The sequence below is a fragment of the Lacerta agilis genome, chromosome 12 (genome assembly GCF_009819535.1).
Source record: "Lacerta agilis isolate rLacAgi1 chromosome 12, rLacAgi1.pri, whole genome shotgun sequence".
Lineage (NCBI taxonomy): Eukaryota > Metazoa > Chordata > Lepidosauria > Squamata > Lacertidae > Lacerta > Lacerta agilis.
The window spans coordinates 39,796,961-39,819,346 of record NC_046323.1 but is presented as its reverse complement, the minus strand read 5'-3'; the positions used below and the strand labels follow the sequence as shown (position 1 = coordinate 39,819,346).

The window sequence follows — 22,386 nt, the reverse complement described above, 5'->3', positions numbered from 1 at the left end:
GGCTCAAAGCAACATGTCAGAACTTCAATAGTACAAGCAGCTCTAACATTGCAGTTTCTAGGCATTAGCTCACAGTAATTAGAACTCCTTGGAGATTTCTGTGATTATAAAAGTTGGCTTCACTGTGTTATCTTCCTTGACATTAAGATACAACTCTCTCTGGGAAACTCTTGCCAAGTATTTCGTTGTTGCCAAGTTAATTAGGTAACCAGGAGAATCCCCACTAGTTTCCTACCCCTACATCAGAACTTTCCAAATGGTGGGCTGGGACCTACCAGTGAGTTGTGGGAACTTCCTGGGTGTGTTGTCAGGCTAGCAGCAGAAGATGGGGGGCATTGTAGGATAGATATATGTGGAAATATATTGCACCTGGTCCTGTTGACTGCAATAATACAGTTTGAATGGGTTAAATTTATTCTCAGCCTAGATCAGTTACTGCCTGAATCTGGGACAGAAACAAAAACAGATTATTATCTGTTTTAATTTTTGTTTGCATATGAATCAACTTCTTTTGGTTGTCTTTATTAATTTCTCTCTCTCTCTCTCACTCTCTCTCACACACACACAAACACACTGCTCAGGTAACATGTGTTGCTGTATATACTGTATTTTGGGTGCATTGTCACCACAGTTCCTGTGTAGAACTATATTTTAAATAACCCAGTTTCCCTGGGGAAGGCCACTGCTTATTTCTCAGGGTCCAATTGATCACCATAAGATCTTCAGGTCAGATAAAGCCTGCTCTTTAGCGCTCAATCAAAGGAAATGTCAATTTGGGTTTTTTGCAGATTGACCTTTGCTCTGATTGAGTGCTAAAGAGTGGGTTTTTCACAGGGAAAACTCTGGACCAAAAAATGGGCACTTGGACACGGAGCTATAAAGTGCAGACCTGGAAAGAAGAGAGGACAGGTAAGTGTGGCTAAGCCCTATGGCTTGAAGTAGCAGTTCAACCAAAGGTTACTACTTGACCTCACACAATACACTTTCCCAACTGGCAAGCTGATTAAAAGAAACAAATGAGAGTTTCCCCTTTCCACATTTGTCCCCACAAGAAGTGATGGTCATTATGATGGTCATTATGGGATTAGGGCTGTGCCAGCTACCCTTGCTCCTAACATCATGATGGGATTCGTGGTGTTCTTCTAGATTCAAACTTAGTTGGTCTCTAAGGTGCTACTGGATAATTTTTTATTTTAATTTTATATATTTCTATGGTGTCCTTCTGACATTGATCAGAAACACCTGCAGCAAGAAAGCCTTCACGTATACAGGAGTCTGTAGATGTTCATGCCAAGCATTTAGACGTCGGGAGGAAGGCTAGCTACCACAGTGGTTCAGTGCATGAAAATTACTTCTGAAGAGGGTTGACATATTTCGGGTTCACATTTTGTAGTTCTATACTTACTGAATCCTTATACTGTTGCAGCAGTTCTAAAGAGTTACATTCCATTCTGATAACTTGTTTATCAATTATAAGAATGTGGAGCTATACAGCATTCACCCCTTTTGTTATGTAGCAATAACAAGAACACATTTAAGGAGCTTCCATGATGATACAATTAAACTGCAGTTACAGGAATCCATCAATCAAGCTGTAGTTACAGGAATCTATGTTTTTATTGCAGTTTTTCATTGTGCCTGGATGCAGATAGTCTGATCTCATACAAGGGTAGGAGTATCTCTCTTGAGAGTTGGTTAATGAAGTGATATTGGAGACACACACTGTCAGGCAGTATTAAAATACTGCCATAGGATATTTGATAGCACTTGTCATGCTCTGAGATGGCTTTGTACCTTTTCGCACAAGCATTACCACTACTTGCTTGTTAATGTTACAGGTATATATGCAAATTACCACTGTTTGTATGCAAGAAGAAGATTGTCCCTTCACTCTTGCCTAGAAATGCAAAGACCTGGAGAAAAACTGTTAATGGTGTTGATACAAGCAATTCTTAGAACTTTGAATTAGTATATTGCTTTCAAATGTTGTTGCACGTCTCCAGGTATTTCAAGATTCAGACAACCATCTGGTATGAGTGAAGAATAGATTGGAAGAAATTTGCTAGCCAGCACAGCCAGGCTTCTTAGCCTGCAGCAAAAGTCTTTTCTCTAAACCATATTTTCATAATACATTTCTTAGGACTAGCCAACATGCTTTGAACCAACAGTTCTCACTCTTCCTGGCTTGCAGTGATATTGACTACCCCCATTTAAGAAGTTTCAAACTTCAAGACACAGCCAGCTCATTTATTTTTTTGTCTGGCAGTACACAGAGATGTAGTTAGAAACAAGTAATTATGGACAAAAATTAGGATTTCCCACCAGAGTGATTAACCCATGATGGGGTTCAGGGAATTGACCTTCTCAGGCAGATTCAGATTATCTGAGTGTAAGAGACCTTGATTCTGATTAGAGAAATTAACCTGAGTTTTGATAGTATTTTCAAGGCAATACTTACTGGGATGGAGTGGCATGTAAGAGAAAAAAGTGTAGGTTCACACATAGTTTTTCCTCTACAGCAGGCTTCCTCAAACTCGGCCCTTTAGATGTTTTGAGACTACAACTCCCATCATCCCTGACCATTGGTCCTGCTAGCTAGGAATCATGGGAGTTGTAGGCCAAAAACATATGGAGAGTCGAGTTTGAGGAAGCCTGCTCTACAGTATTTATTACGACACTTGCACTCTTGTGCTTCCTTCTCAACTGAGTTTACATGGAATTGCTGTCTGTGTGATTGATTGATCAATTGATGTATATATATTTCTAATTTTTTTTGGATAAGCAGGCTTACCTCCAATACAAAAGTGCACATGTTGGTGCTACGCGTTAATTGCACTTCAGCAGGCTCTGGTGGCATAACTGACCCTTATAGTTGGTTGGGGAGGCTCTGCCCGCCTGGCATTCTGGGAAATGATAGAACTCAGGAAGCCACGTGAAACCTCTTTGGCAGCTCCAGGTGGAGGTCCAGCACAATAAAAGGTCAGAGATGCCCCAGGTTGCTTATTCCTTGGGGAAATGGTAGAAATCAGGGTCTCTTCATGCTAATAAACTACCTCTTTGCTACTAAAAAGTGCAGTTTCTTACCAAGTATAACTCAGTATCCAAAGTTGTTGCTGTGCTAATGCTAAGGTCTATGTGCCCTTGCTTTTTCTCCTACCTCAGCTGTTTCGAAGGTTTGGGGGCAATTTGGAATCGTGTATGATATAGCAGGGGTGGGGGCAACCCTCCATATGCATGCATTGAAGTAATATGTGTGGGGAGGTCTTTAATCCCAGCCATGGTTTTCCATCACATAAAGCACTTTATTTGTTTATTTGTTTTTATTTTATTTTATTTATTTCATTTTATTTTGAGTGGTATTGCCTATAGAAACCCCCCCCCCCCTCCGCAGTGATGTAAGTTTTGGGTGTTTGTTGTGAATGAAACTATTACCTCAAAGTATAACACCCCCCCCTCAAAGTTCTGTGTTTTTTAAAAATAAAAAGAATAAAACGAGAGGGGTGGAGGAGAATTCAGGTTTTCCAGAGCTTCTCGGTTTTACATCTTTATTCTTGCCATCTCAAATGCACTTCTATTTCAGCTGTCATATTAATCACCTGGCAATTGGGAGAAATGGGACCAATTTATTTGCTTTAAAATGGTTTGCTGTGTGATCTTTGGCAAGATATTTTAGCCTCCTTGTGTCTGTCTTCTGTTTGAGAACCCTGGGTAAAGTCACATTCCTACCTTGCAGGTCTGCTGTGAGGATAGCGTAATCAATTGTTGTAACTCATTTAAGATGAGATGGTACAGAAATGTTCCCTCTGTATTTAAATGATGAAGTCAACCTCCCCCTTTCTTATTTTCTGTGCTAGAAAATGGAAGTTACTTATTTTTAAGATGACAAAACTCTTTTTTTAAACGATCTCTGCCACGGGTTGTACTTTCAGACTCCTTTATTTGTGCACTTAATGGGTGCTGCTGCTCTTAAAGATTTTCCCCACCAGGACACTTAAATTATTTTCACCCCTGTGGGTTGCTGTAAAATATTTTAATTTACAACCATTCAGGCAATGGCACTTCCTAAGGAGCCAGGCATGAGCTTTGTAGTGACTAACCTTGACTCAAAAGCAAACCATGGGAGTGGAAGGTGTTGACGCAATATCTTAAGTGGTATGGGAACAACTTTAGTAGTTAAAGCAGGCACTCCAATATGCATCTAAAGCGAACGGTTTCTTCCATTTGGGCCTTGATCCAGGTGGTATACTAGCACACCCCTTCATGTGAGTGCTTGCACTTATTGGTCCAAGTAGGGGAAACTGCCACCTGTGTTTTGTGTAGCTGCTCTTCTGATGCTGCCGTTTAGTATAATTCCTCTCCTCACCGTTGACCCCTTTGTTATTCGCAGCTTGAAGCTATATTCGAGGAGCAAGAACAACACCATGGAGGAGATGGCACCAGTGCCAGCTCCACTGGCACCCAGAGCCCTGAGATCTTTGGCAATGAACTGGGCACCACTGCTGCGTCAGCCTTCCAGCCTTACCAACCAACAAGTGAAATTGAGGTCACGCCTTCAGTCCTTCGTACAAGTGAGTAAAGGTTCCCGGTGCCTATGCACATTTCATCTTCATTTACTGGGATGCCAACTTCTGTTACCCTCTCATGCTGCTGGGAATATGATTCATTATGTGTCTGATTAAAGTTCAGAAAAGGGGTAAATGGTTGAGGCAGGCAAGTAAATAAGCTTCTGCCTTTTTGGTTTTTAATACAGTGCTTATGAGCTGCTTTGAACACTCATAATCGTGTGTGTGTGTGTGTGTGTGTGTGTGTGTGTGTGTGTGTGTTGCATCCCCAATTCCTAAGTAGCCGAGCATGAAAACTTGTAGCACAGTTTCCAGATTGTAGTTTCCAGAGTGGCAGGTTTGACCTAGCAAGTGAAGATGAAAAAGATGAAAAATTGGTCTATAGTACATGCGTTGAGCTGCAAGAGACTATGAATATCACAGAGATTGCTTGCATCACCTGGCAGTTAAACATAACCCAATGGCACAGTGAGTTATATGTCTTTCTACCCCTTTCAAATAATAAAAAAAAAAATCAGGGAGTTGTCTTCACATCTCAAGATCTGAATATGTCAAATTCAGGGTGAAAATAAGGACACGTTGCAATAGATGTCACATTTAAGGTTATTTCCCTACTCTTATTTCATGCAGTACAACTTAGAGCTTGTTCTGATGTCATGTCACAATGCATTTATTTGCTCATGCTACCAGTCATTGTAGGGCAGGGACATGAAAACACACAGTATCTCCGTGTCAGGACATGGGGTTTCCTATTGGTGGAGGTGGCAAAGGAGGGCAATAAATAAATATGGGCTCCTAATTTTGGTGGCATTCTGTTTCTTGTCCCTTGTCTCTCCCCCCCCCCCCCCCAATATCTGGAATAAGCCTTCAGAAGATTTAGAAAACCGGCTTAGAACATTGCTACATTGCTGGACTACTTAAACAATAAGCCAACCCTCACTGGTTCATGGCTACATTTCACTTAGTTGTCAGAAACCTAAGGTTTCAAGGATGAGCTGAGATGGAACTTTATTGCTTGATAAGCTTCTCAGCTGAGGAGTGTTGCCAACATATCATCTAGATCAACTTCCTGCAACTTACTCTCCATATGCTTTTGATTACAACAGCTCTGACTGGGGTGGATAGAAGTTGTAGTCCAAAACAGCTAGACAGCACTGCGTTCAGAGAAGGTTGATCTAAGGGAAGGGTTTATTGTCTTCCTTGTATCTTGGCTCTACCTTGATTAAAGAAATGGCTTGCTGTTCCCCAAGAGTTAAGTAAGGCTCAAATAGAAACTAATGAAATGGAGAATCCACGCATACTTCAAAAATGCGATCAGACAGATGAGTGGGAAAGGTAACAGCAGACCCATGGTATGTTTCAATATTTCCAAAGGAATTCCAGGGATACAGCACTCCCCCCCCCAAAACCCCACAAACTATATCTCAATACAAAACACTACAAAAGTTCATGTTCTCCATTGACTTTCCCAAGTGTTATAATTCAGCGAATAAAACTGTTCACGTTACATTGATTACAACATGAGAGGAAGGAACTTGTCCAACTCTTAGTCAACTCAAAATGCTAAGAACGTCTTACTGGATCACACCAAAGTCCATTTAGTTCATCATTCTATTTCTTGCAGTGATGAAATAGATACCTCTAGAACAGTCTTCCTCAAGCATGGCCAGTAATTGGGAATGATGGGAACTGTAGTCCAAAACAACTTGTTGGGGAAGGCTGCTCTAAAATTGCACAAAGCGGGCACTCACTGTTTGTGACATAGTCTGATGTGGATAGCATAGGTTGTTCCTTTACCAAATTGTGGGTCCATGGATCTGCTGTACAGCTGAGGGATTAGTCTAGGGTTAAGCCAGACTTTTTATAGTCTCTTCTACCCCTGATTCGTTTAAAATGCAGTTGGTTTGAACCTTCATCTCCATTAACTGTAATGTGCATCTACTGCTTGTCCTCTATACTGAAAATGTAGCACATTGAGGAAAACTGTTTAAAGAGACTAACTTAGACAATGTATTTGCATGACATTTATGCTCAGGGAAGAAATGTGCGAAATATTTTGGCACAGATACCCTAGAAAATCAAAAGCAATGTTCTGTGTACCACTTAAAAGAATTTCTTTCCTTTCTTTGTGGAATATTTTTTGTTCTTCGGGATGCTGCACCCTGTGGGTAATTGGAGCCATACCAGCAACGTGATTTGACATTAAGGCAAACCGATTTCAAATACCTGATTTAAATATACTTTGAAAATAGAAATAATATCCCTATTGTATTTCCTTTTTAACTTGTGAAGTGAAGCATGGCATACAAATGGTATTCTCAGGATTTCAAATAATTACCTTCTTATACTGTTCAGCGTCTATTCGGCTCATAAAACCCATCCAGTTTCATGGTAGTTGCAGATCCTGATTATTACATGTTGACAAGATCATATATCTATTAATTAGATTGGAGATGGGATGCAAAATTGCTGTAATTATTGTAATTTTCCAGCTAATTGTAGGGTTGGTGGTGAATATTTTACTTCTACCAAATGAAAAACAGTATTCCATCCGAAATTGTTTGGTAGCAGTTGTAGATATTTCTCTTTTTCTCCTTTGGTGCTTTGCAATTTTTTTATTCCCCCACCCGCCCCCGCCTGCCCTGAGTATGCTTTTTCTAAGTACCAAATGCGCTACACCTTTTGACAATGCAGCTCATGTGGCAAAGCCTACATTTTGTTCTGCTGTTTGCATGCATATGAGGGGTAACAGAGCAGCCTCTGTTTCGAAGCACTGTCTAGGCGTATTAAGCTAAGGCTGAATGATCTGCTGAGATTTTCATCGTCCTTTGTTCAGGTTGCCTTCTCTCTCTCCCCCCCCCCCCCTTTTTGGTTTGTGTATAAATTGTACCACCTTCCCTAGAAAGGAAAAGGTTAGCTAGATCAGCTCCAGCTGAGAAAGTAATATGCATCTGGACTGCTATTACCCCCTATGCACAAGACATAAAACCATGCATTCTCTGCAGTAACCATGTACTGTGTGCATGGAGAGATGACTTAGATTGGATTTTTGCAACAAATCAAGAATAATACTGGGAAATAAAGTCTTTGTGCTATTCTGTATGGAAACACTACAAGTCTTCCTTCCTTCCTTCCTTCCTTCCTTCCTTCCTTCCTTCCTTTTTTAAAGTTTCTTATCTCATTGTTTTTAACATCTATTTTTATATAGAATATTACCTAAACTAAATTTTCTGCTGCTGCATTTATTTAGTGCAGGGTAACTGTGTACTAGATAAAAGTACATTTTTTGTTATTAAGTGGATATCTGTGTACTTTACAGCAGTGTTTTTCAACCACTGTTCCGCGGCACACTAGTGTGCCGTGAGATGTTGCCTGGTGTGCCGTGGGAAAACATGGGCTGGCGGTTGCGGCACTGGCGGGAGGTGGCGACGCTGCTGCTAGCGGCAGGTGGGCTGGGCGCGTCTCCCCCTCGGCCCACGGCGGCTGCGGGCGCCTTCCTGCCCAGTGCTCACGTCTTCGCCAGGCGGGCCGCGCTGCGGACTGGGCTCGGTGCGGGGCGGGGCGAGTGCCCGAGGGCGGCGCTCTTCACCGCCGAGCGCCCGGAGCTGGGCTCGCCGCTGCCGGGAGACGTGGCCATCCGCGAGGCCTTCAAAGAAGCCGGAGTCCTCTTGGTACTGCCCGGCCCGGTGGCTGATGCCGCCGCCGCTACCACCGCTGGCCCGCCCGCCTGCTGCCAGCCGAGCGCCTCCCGCCGTCCTCGGAACTGGCTGAGTGGCGGCTGCGGGTGCCCAACATCTGGGCACTGCGCGAGTGGAGCAACTGGCTGACCCCCGTGGGCCGTGCGGGGCGAGGCAGCCGCCGCTATGACACCACCTTCTATCTCTGCTGCCTCGGGCAGGCTCCACCGGTCGCCTTGCACGACGACAGGGAGGTGACGGCCTGCCAGGTGAGCAGGACAGGGACGAAGCGCCGCCACCGCCACCTGCGGGGCTGGCAGAGCCGAGGGTCCCGCCGCCGGGGGAGCGGGAGAAAAGGCGCGCTCTCCTCACACACTCGCTTCAGACATGAGGCGATTTGTTGTCATCGTTATTATTATTACTACTGCTACTACTACTGTACTACCAATGCTATTTTTCTAGAAAAAGAGGTGCTGGAGCCTGGAACTCATCACGGACGCCTTCCCTCGTTCTCTTATAATGGCGAAGGCGCCCACCTGAGAGGTGCCAGAACTGAGTTCCTGTGGCTGGGGGGAGAGTCCTGACTAGTACTATAGTTGTTATTTATTATTATTAGCCTGGTGGGGGCAGGGCAAGGTGTGCCATCTTCACATGCTCAATTCAGACATGAGAAGAATTATCATTTTTATTATTACTACTACTGCTATTATTGTTATCTAATGGTGGTGTGCCTCGTGATTTTTTTCATGAAACAAGTGTGCCTTTGCCCAAAAAAGGTTGAAAAACACTGCTTTACAGAAGATGTACATAGGGAGCTTGCTGTGGAAGATGGGTTGAAGCAAACTGATGCTTATTCCCTGCTGAAATGTAGAAACTGGAGGCGCAGGTGAAAATTGCCAAACCTAATGAGCAATTTGGCAGATAAGACAGGATGTCAGGCAATGACAGTTCAGCCGCAGCGGCACTGCCTGTGAACCAACTTGTTTGTTTCAGAGGACTGAATTTAAATACTATAAATGTGATCACTTGCCATCAGATAGCAAACAAGAGCTTTTCTCCTGAATATGTAGCTGTGTAAGCTTTAAAACATTTGAAGTGGTTTAGAAATGTCTGTCCTTCCTTTCTCATTAAGAGTTTATGTATATTTAGAAGTGAAGGGACTGGGCAGCTTAAAAAAATAGCAAGGGAATATAAAACAACTCATTAAATCTTCAGATCATCCTTATATTAAAACATAAGAGATAAAATGTGTAACTAAAATATCTCTGTGCTTATCCCCCACCAGTAAATGCCTGTTCCTTTCCTTTCCTTTCCTTTCCTTTCCTTTCCTTTCCTTTCCTTTCCTTTCCTTTCCTTTCATTTCCTTTTCCTCTCCTCTTCTTTCCTTCCTTCCTTCCTTCCTTCCTTCCTTCCTTCCTTCCTTCCTTCCTTCCTTCCTTCCTTTCTTTTTGTTAAGTCTTAAATCACTACTGGAAAATGTTTGTGCTCTGGTTTTGGTGGTCTAAAAGGTTAGTAAACTTCAGAGCCAGCCCAACCTTTTATTTAGTGACCCATCCCTGGCCATATTCCATCAGACAGGGGGTTGGATTAAATGATCCTCATGGCCCTTTCCAACTGTGTGATACTACAAAGCAGCTACTTTGCTTGATGGCTGTACTCTTCCTCCACAGTCGGAGGCAATAATGCTTCTTTCATATTTTTGCTTGGCACCCCCCAACAACAAAATCCTGTGGATATCTGAGTGGTGATTTGATCCTGAGTTTCTATGACACTAGTTCAGTACTCTATGATCTACATCATGTAGTGGTTTTGCTCCATATTGATCCAGAGCAGACCTCAATGTATAGTTAGCAGGGTAAAAATGTAAACACGTTGTAGGGTTCCCAAAAAAATAACTCAGAGTTAATCAGCTTCATTCAGCAGAGTTTACTGAAGGCAAATGAGCATAATGGTCACAAATCCAACTCTTCCGGATTGGCACAGTCTATAAGAAATCCAGTTGCAGCAAACTTAACTTAAATTTACAAGAAGACTAAAACCTTAACCCTTAAACATAGTATGTACAAAACACCACTCCAGAAGGAAAGAGAGACAGAAAGTGAAAACGGGGCTCCTTCTGGCCTATTATTAAAGGACACAATGACCTTGAGAGCATTGGTTCTTCAAGTATCTGTTGTGTTTTCAAAATGTCATGAGGCTATTTGAGGACTCTAGTCAGAAAGCAGGATATAAATCAACTAACTAAATCAACAATACGAAATTGTATCTCCAGAGTAGACTCAGCGGGTGTTTTATCTTGACGTCTGTGGCTGACTGGCTTTCTGAAGGAGGACTGGCCAACGCACACCAATAATGAGCTTTGGGCTTGAATTTCCTAAGTGTGCCAGCTCCTTGACCCTAGCCTTGTGCTTGTGTTCAGGCACTGCACTGAATAGTGGGGATTTTGCACATCACTGCAACACTGCTGGGTTTTGTTTTGTTTTACGTTTGCCATTAGCAGTGGCATGAGAAAAGCTTAATTCTAAGCAGCTTCTATGAGTTTGATGGTCATGTGAAGCCCCACAGAGACGTTCGCCTGAGGTGTTGATGAAGCTGAAAAGGAACCACCCACAGCAGGCGGCTTGTGTTGTTCTCTTCCTTCACAAACAGATGTCATCCCCTTGAGACCAGAGAAGCGTGAGTAGGTGGGCCGAGAGATTTCATCTGTGGATACACCCTGTGGTGCTGTCTCATCAAGGGAGAGTTGAAGCAGATAACAAACTAGGGCTGGAGCACAGCTGTTTCTTTTCCCTGAACTATCCAGGGAGCCGTCTGTGTTAGCCTCTTCCGTGAAAAGTAACACCCACCTGCCCAAAAGCAGGAGAGGGAAAACTGCATATAGTCATATGAATCACATGCCAGAAACAGTTCCCCGGAAATTTAGCATTTAATTTAGTAGGTCACGTACCTCCTTACCTTCTCCATAAATTCTGTTTCTTATAAAATAAAGCCAGGTGCTTTCTTGCCACCTTTAACTGGTGATGACAATTTCTGCTAGCCTCTCTCATGCGTGATTTTATAAGCACCAAAGCCCAACAGATAAAAATCGCTCCTTTTTTGAGCTCTTGATAAGAATTTTTTGTTTTGTTTATCTATCCATTCCTGACTGTATTTATTTTTCATTTCCCTTTAGTATGAGAAATTGCTTTGCAATCCCATTTTGAGTTTGCTTTTTATCTTTTCTCCCCTTCTCTCTATCCCCCAAAAGTGGTAAGATATTTCTAAGTAAGTAATCCTTGTCCATCATGAAATGGAAGAAGCGTGGCTCAAGAAGAGCTGCTGGCCCAGTATTTGTGACATGTTTGTGACAAAGATAGGTTAATGTGGTCCTAGGCAGGACATAGCTGTCAACTTTTCTTGGAAGAAAAGGGAAAAGTTGACAGCTATGAGGCAGGATCCAGGGTTGTGATCTAAAAGCACATTGCACAGCAACTTTGAAGCTAAGCAGACCGGGTCAGTACTGGAAGACCACCTAGGGACCCTAGGTACTTTTGTTCCACTTGGAAGAAAGGGTATTAATCTATAATGATGATGATCATGATTATATATTGGATATGAAGGGTCCTTTGATACCTTATTTGGGGAAAGCAACACATAAATGATATTACTGTTAATAATTTTATAACAACAGTTTGTCATGAGCACACACATTAAGATAAGTCCTACCCATTGTGTCTTCAGGCTGCGAGGTAAAAAGCCACTGATGTCTTGATACAGCTAGATTTCTTGCTGGCTGAATTTCAGCTTTGCAAGGCCTCCTTGAAAGGTCCCCAGTGTTTAATCTTCTTGCACAAATTCATTTTAGGCATGTTTTTATATAGTTATTGGATGTTTTATTTTCTAGGGATTTGTTGTGGGATGCACACATACTTTAATGTATCAGTGTTTGGTTTGTAAGCTGTTTTGAGGTATCTCTTTCTGTAAGAAGCAGGAAAAGCCTTAGTTATGTAAAGAGAGAAAAGATACAGATTTAACCCTTTTTGTACATTGAGTTCACTAGGGATGGGCACATGCTTGCTTCTCCTCAAATTGACTCAAGAGATGTAAAGTTTAAGAAAATTTTGAAACTCGCCAGGGAGAGTGGTGTCCGTTCCCACTGCCATGGCCATGGCAACTATCACTGCCATTAATGAGAAGTCGAAGGAAGCTCAAGGGAGAGGAGGTTTGGGACTCACATCAGCCCAGCAAATTTTAAATTCTCAGGAAAAATAACCTCCCCCCCCCCAGCATACTCTACAGTTGCCAATCCCAATCCAAATTGAGCCTGGGGGAGCTCACTTATCTCTCATTTTGATGATTGCAGGCAGAACTTGCATTTCTTTATGTGGGTCAGGTTTACTATTAAACTCTTTGCTGTTGAGCTTTGATATATGTAATGCATTAAACAGCTTTAACTGTCAGCTTCCATGATTTAGCTTTCTAGATGCGAAAATGTATGATTTACTGTCTTGTACAGTACTGCAATGTTCTATATGCTGGGTTTCGTGTCCTCTAGCTGAGAATTAGCTTTTTGATTTCCTTTGGCAGGATTACCCACCACCCCACTTTTTATTCTATCCATTCAGATTTGAAGCTGTTATGGGGTTTAGAGAGACAGGCCCATGAAGTATGGCAAATTAAGATTTTGGGAATTTGCCTCAACACCAACCCAGTAGTATTCAGTGAGCTCAAGCTCAAGCTTTAACCTAGTAGGTTTCCTTACCAGGTCAGACAGTTGGGTCCATTTTATTTTTTTCATTAATTACTACAGTGATTCTTATGCTGCTTTTTAGTATCAAAATCCTTTCAAGTTGGCGTATGATGAAACAAAATCAAAATACAACATTAACCAGGGGTAGGCAACCTAAGGCCTGTGGGCCGGATGCGGCCTAATCGCCTTCTCACTCCAGCCCGCATATGGTCCAGGAATCAGCGTGTTTTTACATGAGTAGAATGTGCCCTTTTATTTAAAATGCACCTCTGGGGCATAGGAATTTAAAATGCATTTGTGGGGCATAGGAATTCGTTCATTTCCCCCCCCCCAAAAAAAAATATAGTCTGCCCCACCACATGGTCTGATGGACGGTGGACCAGCCCACGGCTGAAGAAGGTTGCTGACCTCTGACATTAACAATCCAAGCATTATAGCCACAGACCTATTAGACACGTTTAATAGTTAAAAAACTAGTGGAGCAGCATAAAAGCAAAAGTAGCATACATCAAAATTTATAGCTTCAGTTGAGTCTTGGGTTTTGCATGGGCAGCCACATATTTTCCCCAGCCTGTCCTTTCTTTTGCCTGACCAAAGGTGGCAACCCTAGACAGCATCCATTTCACTGGCGTTCTCTTTCAGTTTAATAAACTGTAGTTTAAACAAATGGGAAATATTTCATCATATGCTTTACACTAGTTCATGAAATTTAGTTAGAAGGGTTTAGATAATTAGGCAATAAATGAGTTTCATTCTAGTATCTCATGAAGTTGGTAATTGTCTACAGAAACTCATGCTCTCAAATAAAATAATTTCAATCCCTCTTTTTAAAAAGTGCAACTGGACTGCCTTAATTAGTTGGACAATGCTAGCATCTGCATACATGCATTTAAATTGGGCTAATTTCATGCAGTTCTTATATTTATGCTGTGATTGGCCTAGATTTTGGTTTCCAAAAAGAAAATTGAATTCTGCACTAAACTTAATTTTCGCTAAGGTGTACTCTAGCATACATTTTATCCATGCATTAATTCCAAAAGCAGTAGTTATTTGGAACTGAAATTACCTGTTGGTCCAAGTTATTGCTTACTATCTCTTATTACATAGGTATGACATGTTCTTTTAGATGCATTGCTATCATACTTCAGGGATGGCTCCTTTCATTGTGCTGCAGCAGAAGGTCTAAGCTTTAGTGGGCATCCTCTACATCACAGTCCTACTGGTTCAGACCAAGCACCCATGTAACCCAGCATTCCATTTTCCAGTGACCAATCACAGTGCCTCTGGGAAGCCCCAAAGCAAGACACAAAGGCAGTAGTCTTTCCCCATTTTGTTCCACAGCAGTTTGGTATTCATATTCAATTTCTAAACTGCTTTAAGGGTTTTTTTTAAACAAAAACAACAATCAAGTGAGCCTGCAGGATAGTTTAGTCGGTAGAGCATGAGACCCAGGGTTGTGGGTTTTAGCCCCACGTTGGGCAAAAAGATTCCTGCATTGTTGGGGATTGGACTAGATGGCCCTCATGGTCCCTTCCAACTCTACAATTCTATGATTCTAAGTGGTGCAAAATTTTATTAAATAAATTAAAAAATATTGTTGTTGTTGTAATATTTTATAACAAACATATTGCTCTGCTTTCCTTTGGACCACATTAGTGAGGCCAAGAGGGGGATCTTGTCATCTGTGAAGCCCACAACCTCCAGATACACTGTCCAGGCTTTCACCTGGAGGCACACTCCATTGTCTCTTGAGACAGATGGAGGCCAACTAGCAATGAAGACATGGTTATAATCAGTGTGATATATTTATTAGAGTGTTAGTATTGGACCAATGAGACCCATGCACAAAATCTTTCTTTGCTATGAAGCTCAGTACATAACCCTGGGGCAGTCACTTTCTATCAGCCTAGCCCACATCAAAGGGTTGTTGTGAGGATTTGAGATCTCCCCTGATCCCAAAATGTATAAATGCATGCATTTATTAGAAATAAAAAAATATGGATCGTTATTATTTTGTCAATTGTCAGCTACTTGTTTGTCTTTAAAATCCAACAAACATTTTACTTAAAAAAGAAATAAAATAGTAATGGCAGCAGCTGTAAGTATCAGTCCTCAATAACTGTGCATGGGTGGGTCTGGGTGTCAAAATCTATGCCAGAGAGGATCTAAAGCAAAGTAGGAAACATTGTTGCAAGCAGCCAAAAATAAAAACTGTTCCGACTTCTGCTGACAGGAGTGTGTATTTGATAAAGTAAACCTGACGTTTATTAGATGGATAATAATGCAATATTTACCTTACTTGCTTAATTTATTCTTCTCACAGTAAACATGGCAGAATTTAACATTCTGTTGGAAGCCGACCAGAGTGGCTGGGGAAACCCAGCCAGATGGGCGGGGTATAAATAACAACAACAACAACAACAACAACAGTTTGGGACTCTCAGTAAGCCATGTTTCTAAACTATAATAACATTCATAGCAATTTTGCTGTAAAACACTCCAGACTGTAGTCAGAATAAAGGTGAATGGACTAGATAAATACTGGCTGCCATTTTTAATAAACAATCCTTGAAACTTCAGTCTGCATCAAAGAAGCAGTAAGCTGCTTGTTTTAATTTCCAGCTAAGGAAAGAATGCACATGAAGAGCAAACAAGAGCTGACAACTTTACCCTGCTGGTATTATTATGGTATTTAATATAATTCCTTAGAAAGTAGGTGGGATATAAATTTGTAAAATATCCTCACATATAGTTACCGGTAAATGTTTTGGTCTCAAACACAATATACAGAGGGCATTCTCTGCGGCAGCCCCTAAGTTCTGGAACTCTCTTCTCACAGAGCTGAGTCTGGCATCTTCACTGTATAGTTACCACTGTATACTAAAGTCCCACCTCTTTACCCTGGCCTTTGACCACATCCTTACTCTGGCTGCCCTATTCTTGTGAATGTAATTAATTTTAAACTGTATTTTAAATTGCTGTCACCTGTCCAGGGGCGGAGGAAGGGGGGCGATGGGAGCGCACCGCCCCCATTGGCGTGATCCTGGTGGGTTTACATCGCCACTGCCCCCCACCCCAGAATGCGTGCCACGCCCCTGCAGGCTGCGCACCCCGCCCCCAGAACGTGCGCCTTGCCCCTGCGGGTGGCATGCCCTGCGCCCAGTATGCGTGTCCCGCCCCTTTGGGCAGAGTGCCCCGCCCCTGCCTGCTCCCTGCCCCTGGTGCTGGAGAATGAAGCTCCGCCACTACACCTGCCCTGGAACTTTAGGGTCAAGGATGCATAAGTAATAAATAATCAATGCCCATAGTAGATGCTGGACTAGACAGGCCGTTAGCACTTCTAATGTTCTTATTGTACTTTGCTGGCATCCATCTTTCTTGGGAGACAATGGAAGAATGTGCCTGTGGGGTGAAGTCAAACTATTGGAAAGTTACAATGCCTGTAGTGGCTATAAAGAGCGATACAGGAGAGACATGTTTTGTTGCAGGTGGGTCAGATGAAGGCATCCGATAGCTTATTATTATAAGCTAGGTCCCAAAAGCAGAGCAGCTAACCTTCAGTCTAAGCTGCTGGGGACGACGACCGCTTTTTAATAGAACTGTGATCTATTTCTGATGAAGGAAAATGTGCAGTCAATAAGCATCATAACATCAGCAGGGCAGACCATAGCTTTGTGGCAGAGTACATGCTTTGCCCTAGATTCAATCCCTGGCATTCCCTGTTAAAAGGCTCAGGTGGCAAGTGATAGGAAAGACAGGGGCCAAAGACCCAAAAGAGCTACTTCTATACAAAAAAGGCAAGAGTGAATTATACGGATAAATAATCCTCTCCAGTTACAAGGCAGCTTCCTATGTGGGCATGTTGAAAGCTGCAATTCTAGACCCCAACATCAACATTATTTTTCTACACAAGGGGGCCAACTGCAGAGCATTAGTATTTATTAGGCGATGACATGCACTCATAAACAACTATGCATTTCCCTTGCCCTCTGCCAGGCATCCTCCTTTTTTTATTGTTGACGGCTGACTACAAACAATTTTTCATGTCATTTACATGGGCACTCCCAATTAGAGTGCAAGTGAATATTTCACAGAAAAATAAATGTGACAAGTTTTGCCTTTCATGGTATTTGCCAGTTGTCTGTGAGAAAATTGGGGTTTTCTAAGCTTAATGCACATTTAAGACTGATTATTTGTATGTCTGCTGCAAATAATAATGGTTTAGAGACAACTTAGTGGGAGACTAAAGCACTGAAAAGTGCCACCTGTCAGTAACTCAATCGGCCAGAGCCTGTCTTTACATGCAGAGGAAGTCTCTAACTCAATGAGGGGTTGATACCCATTGGCTACCCTCACCTGGTTTTGCTGGCCAGTTGAAGCTGTTCTTGGGGTATGGTCACCATCACATGCCGACAGCTTGTAGGAGCCACAGGTGAGAGCTGAGAACAGGGTGGTGATCAAAAGTAGGCACACTACCCCAGAAGGAGCATGGCAAATCCTCCACCAGAGATAATACCCCTCCCTTAACACCCCATACACCCTTGGTTGCAGTGGATCATTTCACTGTCCCAGCATTGTGTCTAGTCTCTCCTTTATTCAGTCTTCTATCCATCCATTTCATTCCCTGTTCAGGACATACAAAAGAAAGTTCTTCACACGGCCCATTATTAAACTGGAGTTCACTCCCTCAAGATGTAGTGATAGCCACTAACTTGAATGACTTTAAAAGTGGACTAGGCAAACTCATGGAGGATAAGGTTAGCAATGCCTAATAGCCAGAATTACAATTTTCTGCCTCCACTGTTAAGAGTCAATATCCCTGCATACCAATTGCTGGGGATCACAAGTGAGGAGAGTTCTGTTGCACTCATGTATTTATTTGTGGGCTTCTGGTTGACATCTGGTTGTCCACTGTGAGAAGAGGCTGCTGGACTAGATGGCCCATTGGCCTGATAAAATAGGACTATTCATATGTCCACAGTCTCCAGATTTTATTTTATTTTATCTTACAAAATGGTACTTCCACCATTCTTGGTACCACCTTGCTCCTCTCTAAAATTTCCTTGACTCCAGCTTGTAGTTATGGGTTGGAGGAACATGGGCTGGCTTTCATATTGTTAGGCTGCCTTGTTCCCCTTTTGAAGGAATGGGCAGATTTTTTTAATAAAGAGTAAGGCATGTAAACATAAACTTTTAGAACAGGGGATTTACACCACACCTGCATGGTTGCATGGTCTACCTTTAAAACAAAAACAAAAAACCACCAGAATCTCATGTTTTCCCTGAAGTGAGAAGAACTCTTGATAGACTGTCACGGCAGACAATCTGATTTCCCTATCCACCAACACACTCAGATTTTCTTGCCATTTCTGTACAATTTGCAGATCGTACTAGTGGGCTGGGCATTAACTTTGTTACCTAATTTCCATACCAAGACTGTTTTGAATAGTAAATGCAACTAATAATTTTTAGTTTGTTTATTAAATGCAAAGTGGTGCATACAGACTTGATACAAGGGGATATGATTATTATAGTGATAATAAGCATTATTTGGAAGCTGCATAAATAAAGAAATGGCTTGGGGCAGCATTTAGTTTATACTGCAGGAGACTAGGAATATGCACAAAGTATTAATTCAGGATGCACAACAAATTGGCATTTGGGTAGCATTCAATTTTCATCATAATTGTTCTCCATTTGCTTGGGCCATTATCAGTAATTTAAGGGAATTAGAGATTCTCCTCTTAAAAGTTTCTAGTGAACTCTTTGGAATAAGAATTGTGAAACACTTATAAACCTGCGTGCATTCATTTCTTATTCATGAATGCTGTATAGCGGTGAGATGTGTGGATAAGCATAATACTAGAATTTTGTTTCCCTTCTATTGTACGATAGTGAGCTTTTAAAAAAAATCTTAGAGAGGTACTTCATTCATTGGTCTGTTCTAAACATAATGCAAAACCATATGTTAATGTTACGTGAATGAGCTTGCTTGAGCCTTAGTTTCATAGCTATCTTTTCCTCTGGTGTGCTCCTGAGAAGATCAGAAGCATCCACTACCTGCTTTAAGCTAACCACAGTTTATCTATATATAACAGCAGACTGTGGTTAAGCTAAAAACCATGGTTCATCGAAACAAGTAAAGCTCAAACTACATTTTCTGATCTTTGCTTCTTGTAAAACCATAGTGCAAACTTACCAAAGTTGATTTGATTGGGAGCTAATGGTAAACCAGTTAGTGTACAAATGTGTCAGGAACTAGCAGGGTTCTGAGGAGTGAATGGAAGAGGTAGCAGACCCAGAGGCTGATCCAGAGGAAGGGGGTAGCGATTTATGGGGTTTTGTGCCTTTTTGCAAGGCAGGAGCCATAGTTGGAGGATGAGGAGGGGCCTGAGCAGGTGAAGGAAGAGAAATGAAGCATCCATGTTCCGAATATATACACATCTTTTGCACCAGATGCTGACTATAAAGGCCAGAGGAAGGTACAAGGCATGTATAGCCAATATGGTACCCTCCAGATCTTGTGGACTACACCTCACATAATACATGACCATTGGGCATGGAGGCTGGGGCATGTGGGAGTTGTAGTCCACAACATTTGGAGGGTGCCAGCTTGGAGGAGGCTGGTTTATGGCTTCTCCACTTGTCTCATGGCCTAAGGGAAAGGCTGTAGCTCAGTTGCATGCAAGAGATCCTCTATTTAATTCATGCCACCTGTCTGCACTGCAAGCCGAGTGAGCTGCTGCTAGCCAGTGTAAATCAACTTTCTCCAACCTGATGCTTTCCAGATGTTTTGGGCACTAGGACCCATCAACCTTGTCCATTGTCCATGCTTGCAAGGGCTGATGAATGTTGTAGCCCAACAGCATCTGGGAGCACCAGGATGTAGAATGCTCATGTATATATCACTGAGCTGCATTGATTGTGTGGCTCAGTAGGTATTTTCATATCTTCCACTTCGTGCCTCATGTCTGAGCTTCCAGCATAGCCACTGCTGGAAACAAAATGAAATGTTTGAGTCAGGGAGGCAATTCTTCTGTTTAAGGTCATAACAAACATAAATTCAATCTTTTAATCCACTTACCCACCACACTGGTTTGGGAAAATTCATCCTGGGATAAAAGTTTACAGGGAGGATTTGACTCACCCCGTCTTCCAGATAGTCAGCTTTCACATTTGTAAGGCGCCACTCTCCCCACATTTTGTGAAATTTAGCTTACCAAATTAACATTCTACCCACATCCCTAGGCATGGGTCTGAACGCTATTTGGTGTCTGAAATGTGAGGCTTCTAAGGCTTCTAAGGCATTTCCTTTCCATAGGTTTCTATGAAAACAAAATCAATTGTAGAAAGAAAGTTTTCCCCATCTCTACCATACAGGCTTAAAACTGTCAGATGATACCCAATGTTTGGCTTCTGATCAGAAACTGTGTTGAGTGTGACTAGTAGATAATGAATGTTCTCCTCCCCTCACTCTGATTTTTTAAAAAAGAAAAGAGTTGGGAAAGGGGGGGGAGTACACATTAATCATATCCTTAAAATTCTTCAAAACACCATTTTTTGCTATGTACATTTGCCTTTGGGGTTAATTGTTTTGCAGTCACTTTTGCATATTTCTAGGGAGTCAAAAATGTGGGGGTGGGAAGTTTTCAGCTACTTGGCTTCACAACGGCTCTGAGGAATATATTGAGGGATACAGTTTATACCTTGTTTAATAATAACAATAACAATACCAATAAATTATTTATACCCCGCCCATCTTGCTGGGTTTCCCCAGCCACTCTGGGCGGCTTCCAACAAAAGATTAAAAATACGTTAAAACATCAGTCATTAAAAACTTCCCTAAACAGGGCTGCCTGCCTCATAGAAGTCTACGTTCATTTCATTTCACTTTTGATTTGTATGCTGTCTTTCTATATTACGATACACAAGATGGCTTGCAAGCTTTAAAATAAATAAAATATCAAAGTAATATTCAATAATTCATTTGAATATAATAGTAGACAATAAAATTAACTCTCAAAATACCATGAAATAATAATTATAAATTCACTCTTAGCAATTACAGTAAATAATTACTAAACAATAATCAGTAAAAACAACAGCAAGTCACAATGCGTAAAATACCACAGTACATACAAAACCATGTAAAAGGATCAGATTGAGAAACAAAGGCACACAACTTACATTATTATTCTTTTTAAATCCCTGAACTCCTCTTCTCCCTTCTCATTTCTTAGCTGCTTCTGCTGTTCTTAAAATTGTGGCCTGGTTGTTGCTTAGCTGGACTTACAGGTAATTGAGTGTGGGTGAGGTGAGACTTCTTGCCCTTCTTTGCAGGACGATGAGGTGGTGGTAGATGTTAAACTTTCCAAGAGGAGATGTCATTCCCAGTGTTTTACCAATGAATACAAAGGAACCGTAAATGTATAAAGTTGTCTTATACTGAGTCAGAATTGTTCCATTTATTCCTGCATTGCCTATTCTGATTAGCAATGTTTTTCCAAAGTGTTTCTTAATCTAGCTTCTTAAACACACCCACACTCACACTCTTTTCAGTTTAGAAATATAGGCATTCTCTGATTTTAAATTTCCTGTAGTAGAATATTCCCCTGCATTTGTGCAATCCTGTCCCCTAATGTCAGCTTCATTTGAATACACAAATTGAAAAATCAATAGGCTGGACAGGGGTATCTGGTAGCATCAGGAAGCTTTATAAACTGTAATGTTAACTATTGGGTTTCAGACTTGCACTGTTAAATCTATTGCTTTCCCAGGTGAGTTACAGTAACTACTTCACTAGGCTAAGACATGTCTGTATTTCTCTCATATGCAGCTCTCTTGTTTGATCTGCTATGTAGATACTTTTCCTTGTTTAAAGATTTGAAAGAAGGTTTGTAGACGAAATGCTGCACAGGTATATATTTCAAAAAGGTAAAAATATCATCTCTTTTTTGTGGTCTCCTAAAATTAAAATGTGTGTCGTTTGCAAAGTATATGTATTTTCATCTGCATCTGGTAAATAGGCTTATTCATGTTATGGAGACCAGCAAACTAAAACAACTGGGTAATTCTTTGACAAAGTTAAGAACGGCATTAAATTCTTTTAAGTAGTTGAGTCCTGGTAAATGTCTCTTTCTCCCTCCTGCTCTCACGCATAGACATGTGTACAGCAATCTATCAAAAGGCAAATACTGGAAACCAAAAATGTCTGCTGTAGTAATATTGTTCCATTGAAACCCTAACTTCCAATGATTTAAATGTGAGAGAACCTAGTTGCCAAACCAAGCTGGAGTGTTGGGAGGAAGGATCCTGCATACTTCAGATGGATTCATGGGTGTTGTAGGGATGAGGAGGTTCTGGACCACCAGAATTTGTCATACTCCAGCTCCCATCAGCCCCAACCAGCATGGCCAGT

At 41.6% G+C, this 22,386-nt stretch overlaps 1 protein-coding gene across 3 annotated transcripts in view; it reads left to right on the top strand.

The window, feature by feature from the left end:
• Positions 1-22,386, top strand: part of PARD3 (par-3 family cell polarity regulator) — a 624,867-nt gene that overhangs the window by 199,247 nt on the left and 403,234 nt on the right. For all 3 annotated transcript variants that reach the window (XM_033166263.1, XM_033166261.1, XM_033166262.1), the window contains exon 3: positions 4,388-4,568. In XM_033166263.1, the coding sequence (XP_033022154.1) occupies positions 4,388-4,568 (181 nt within the window). The remainder of the gene's footprint in view (positions 1-4,387; positions 4,569-22,386) is intronic.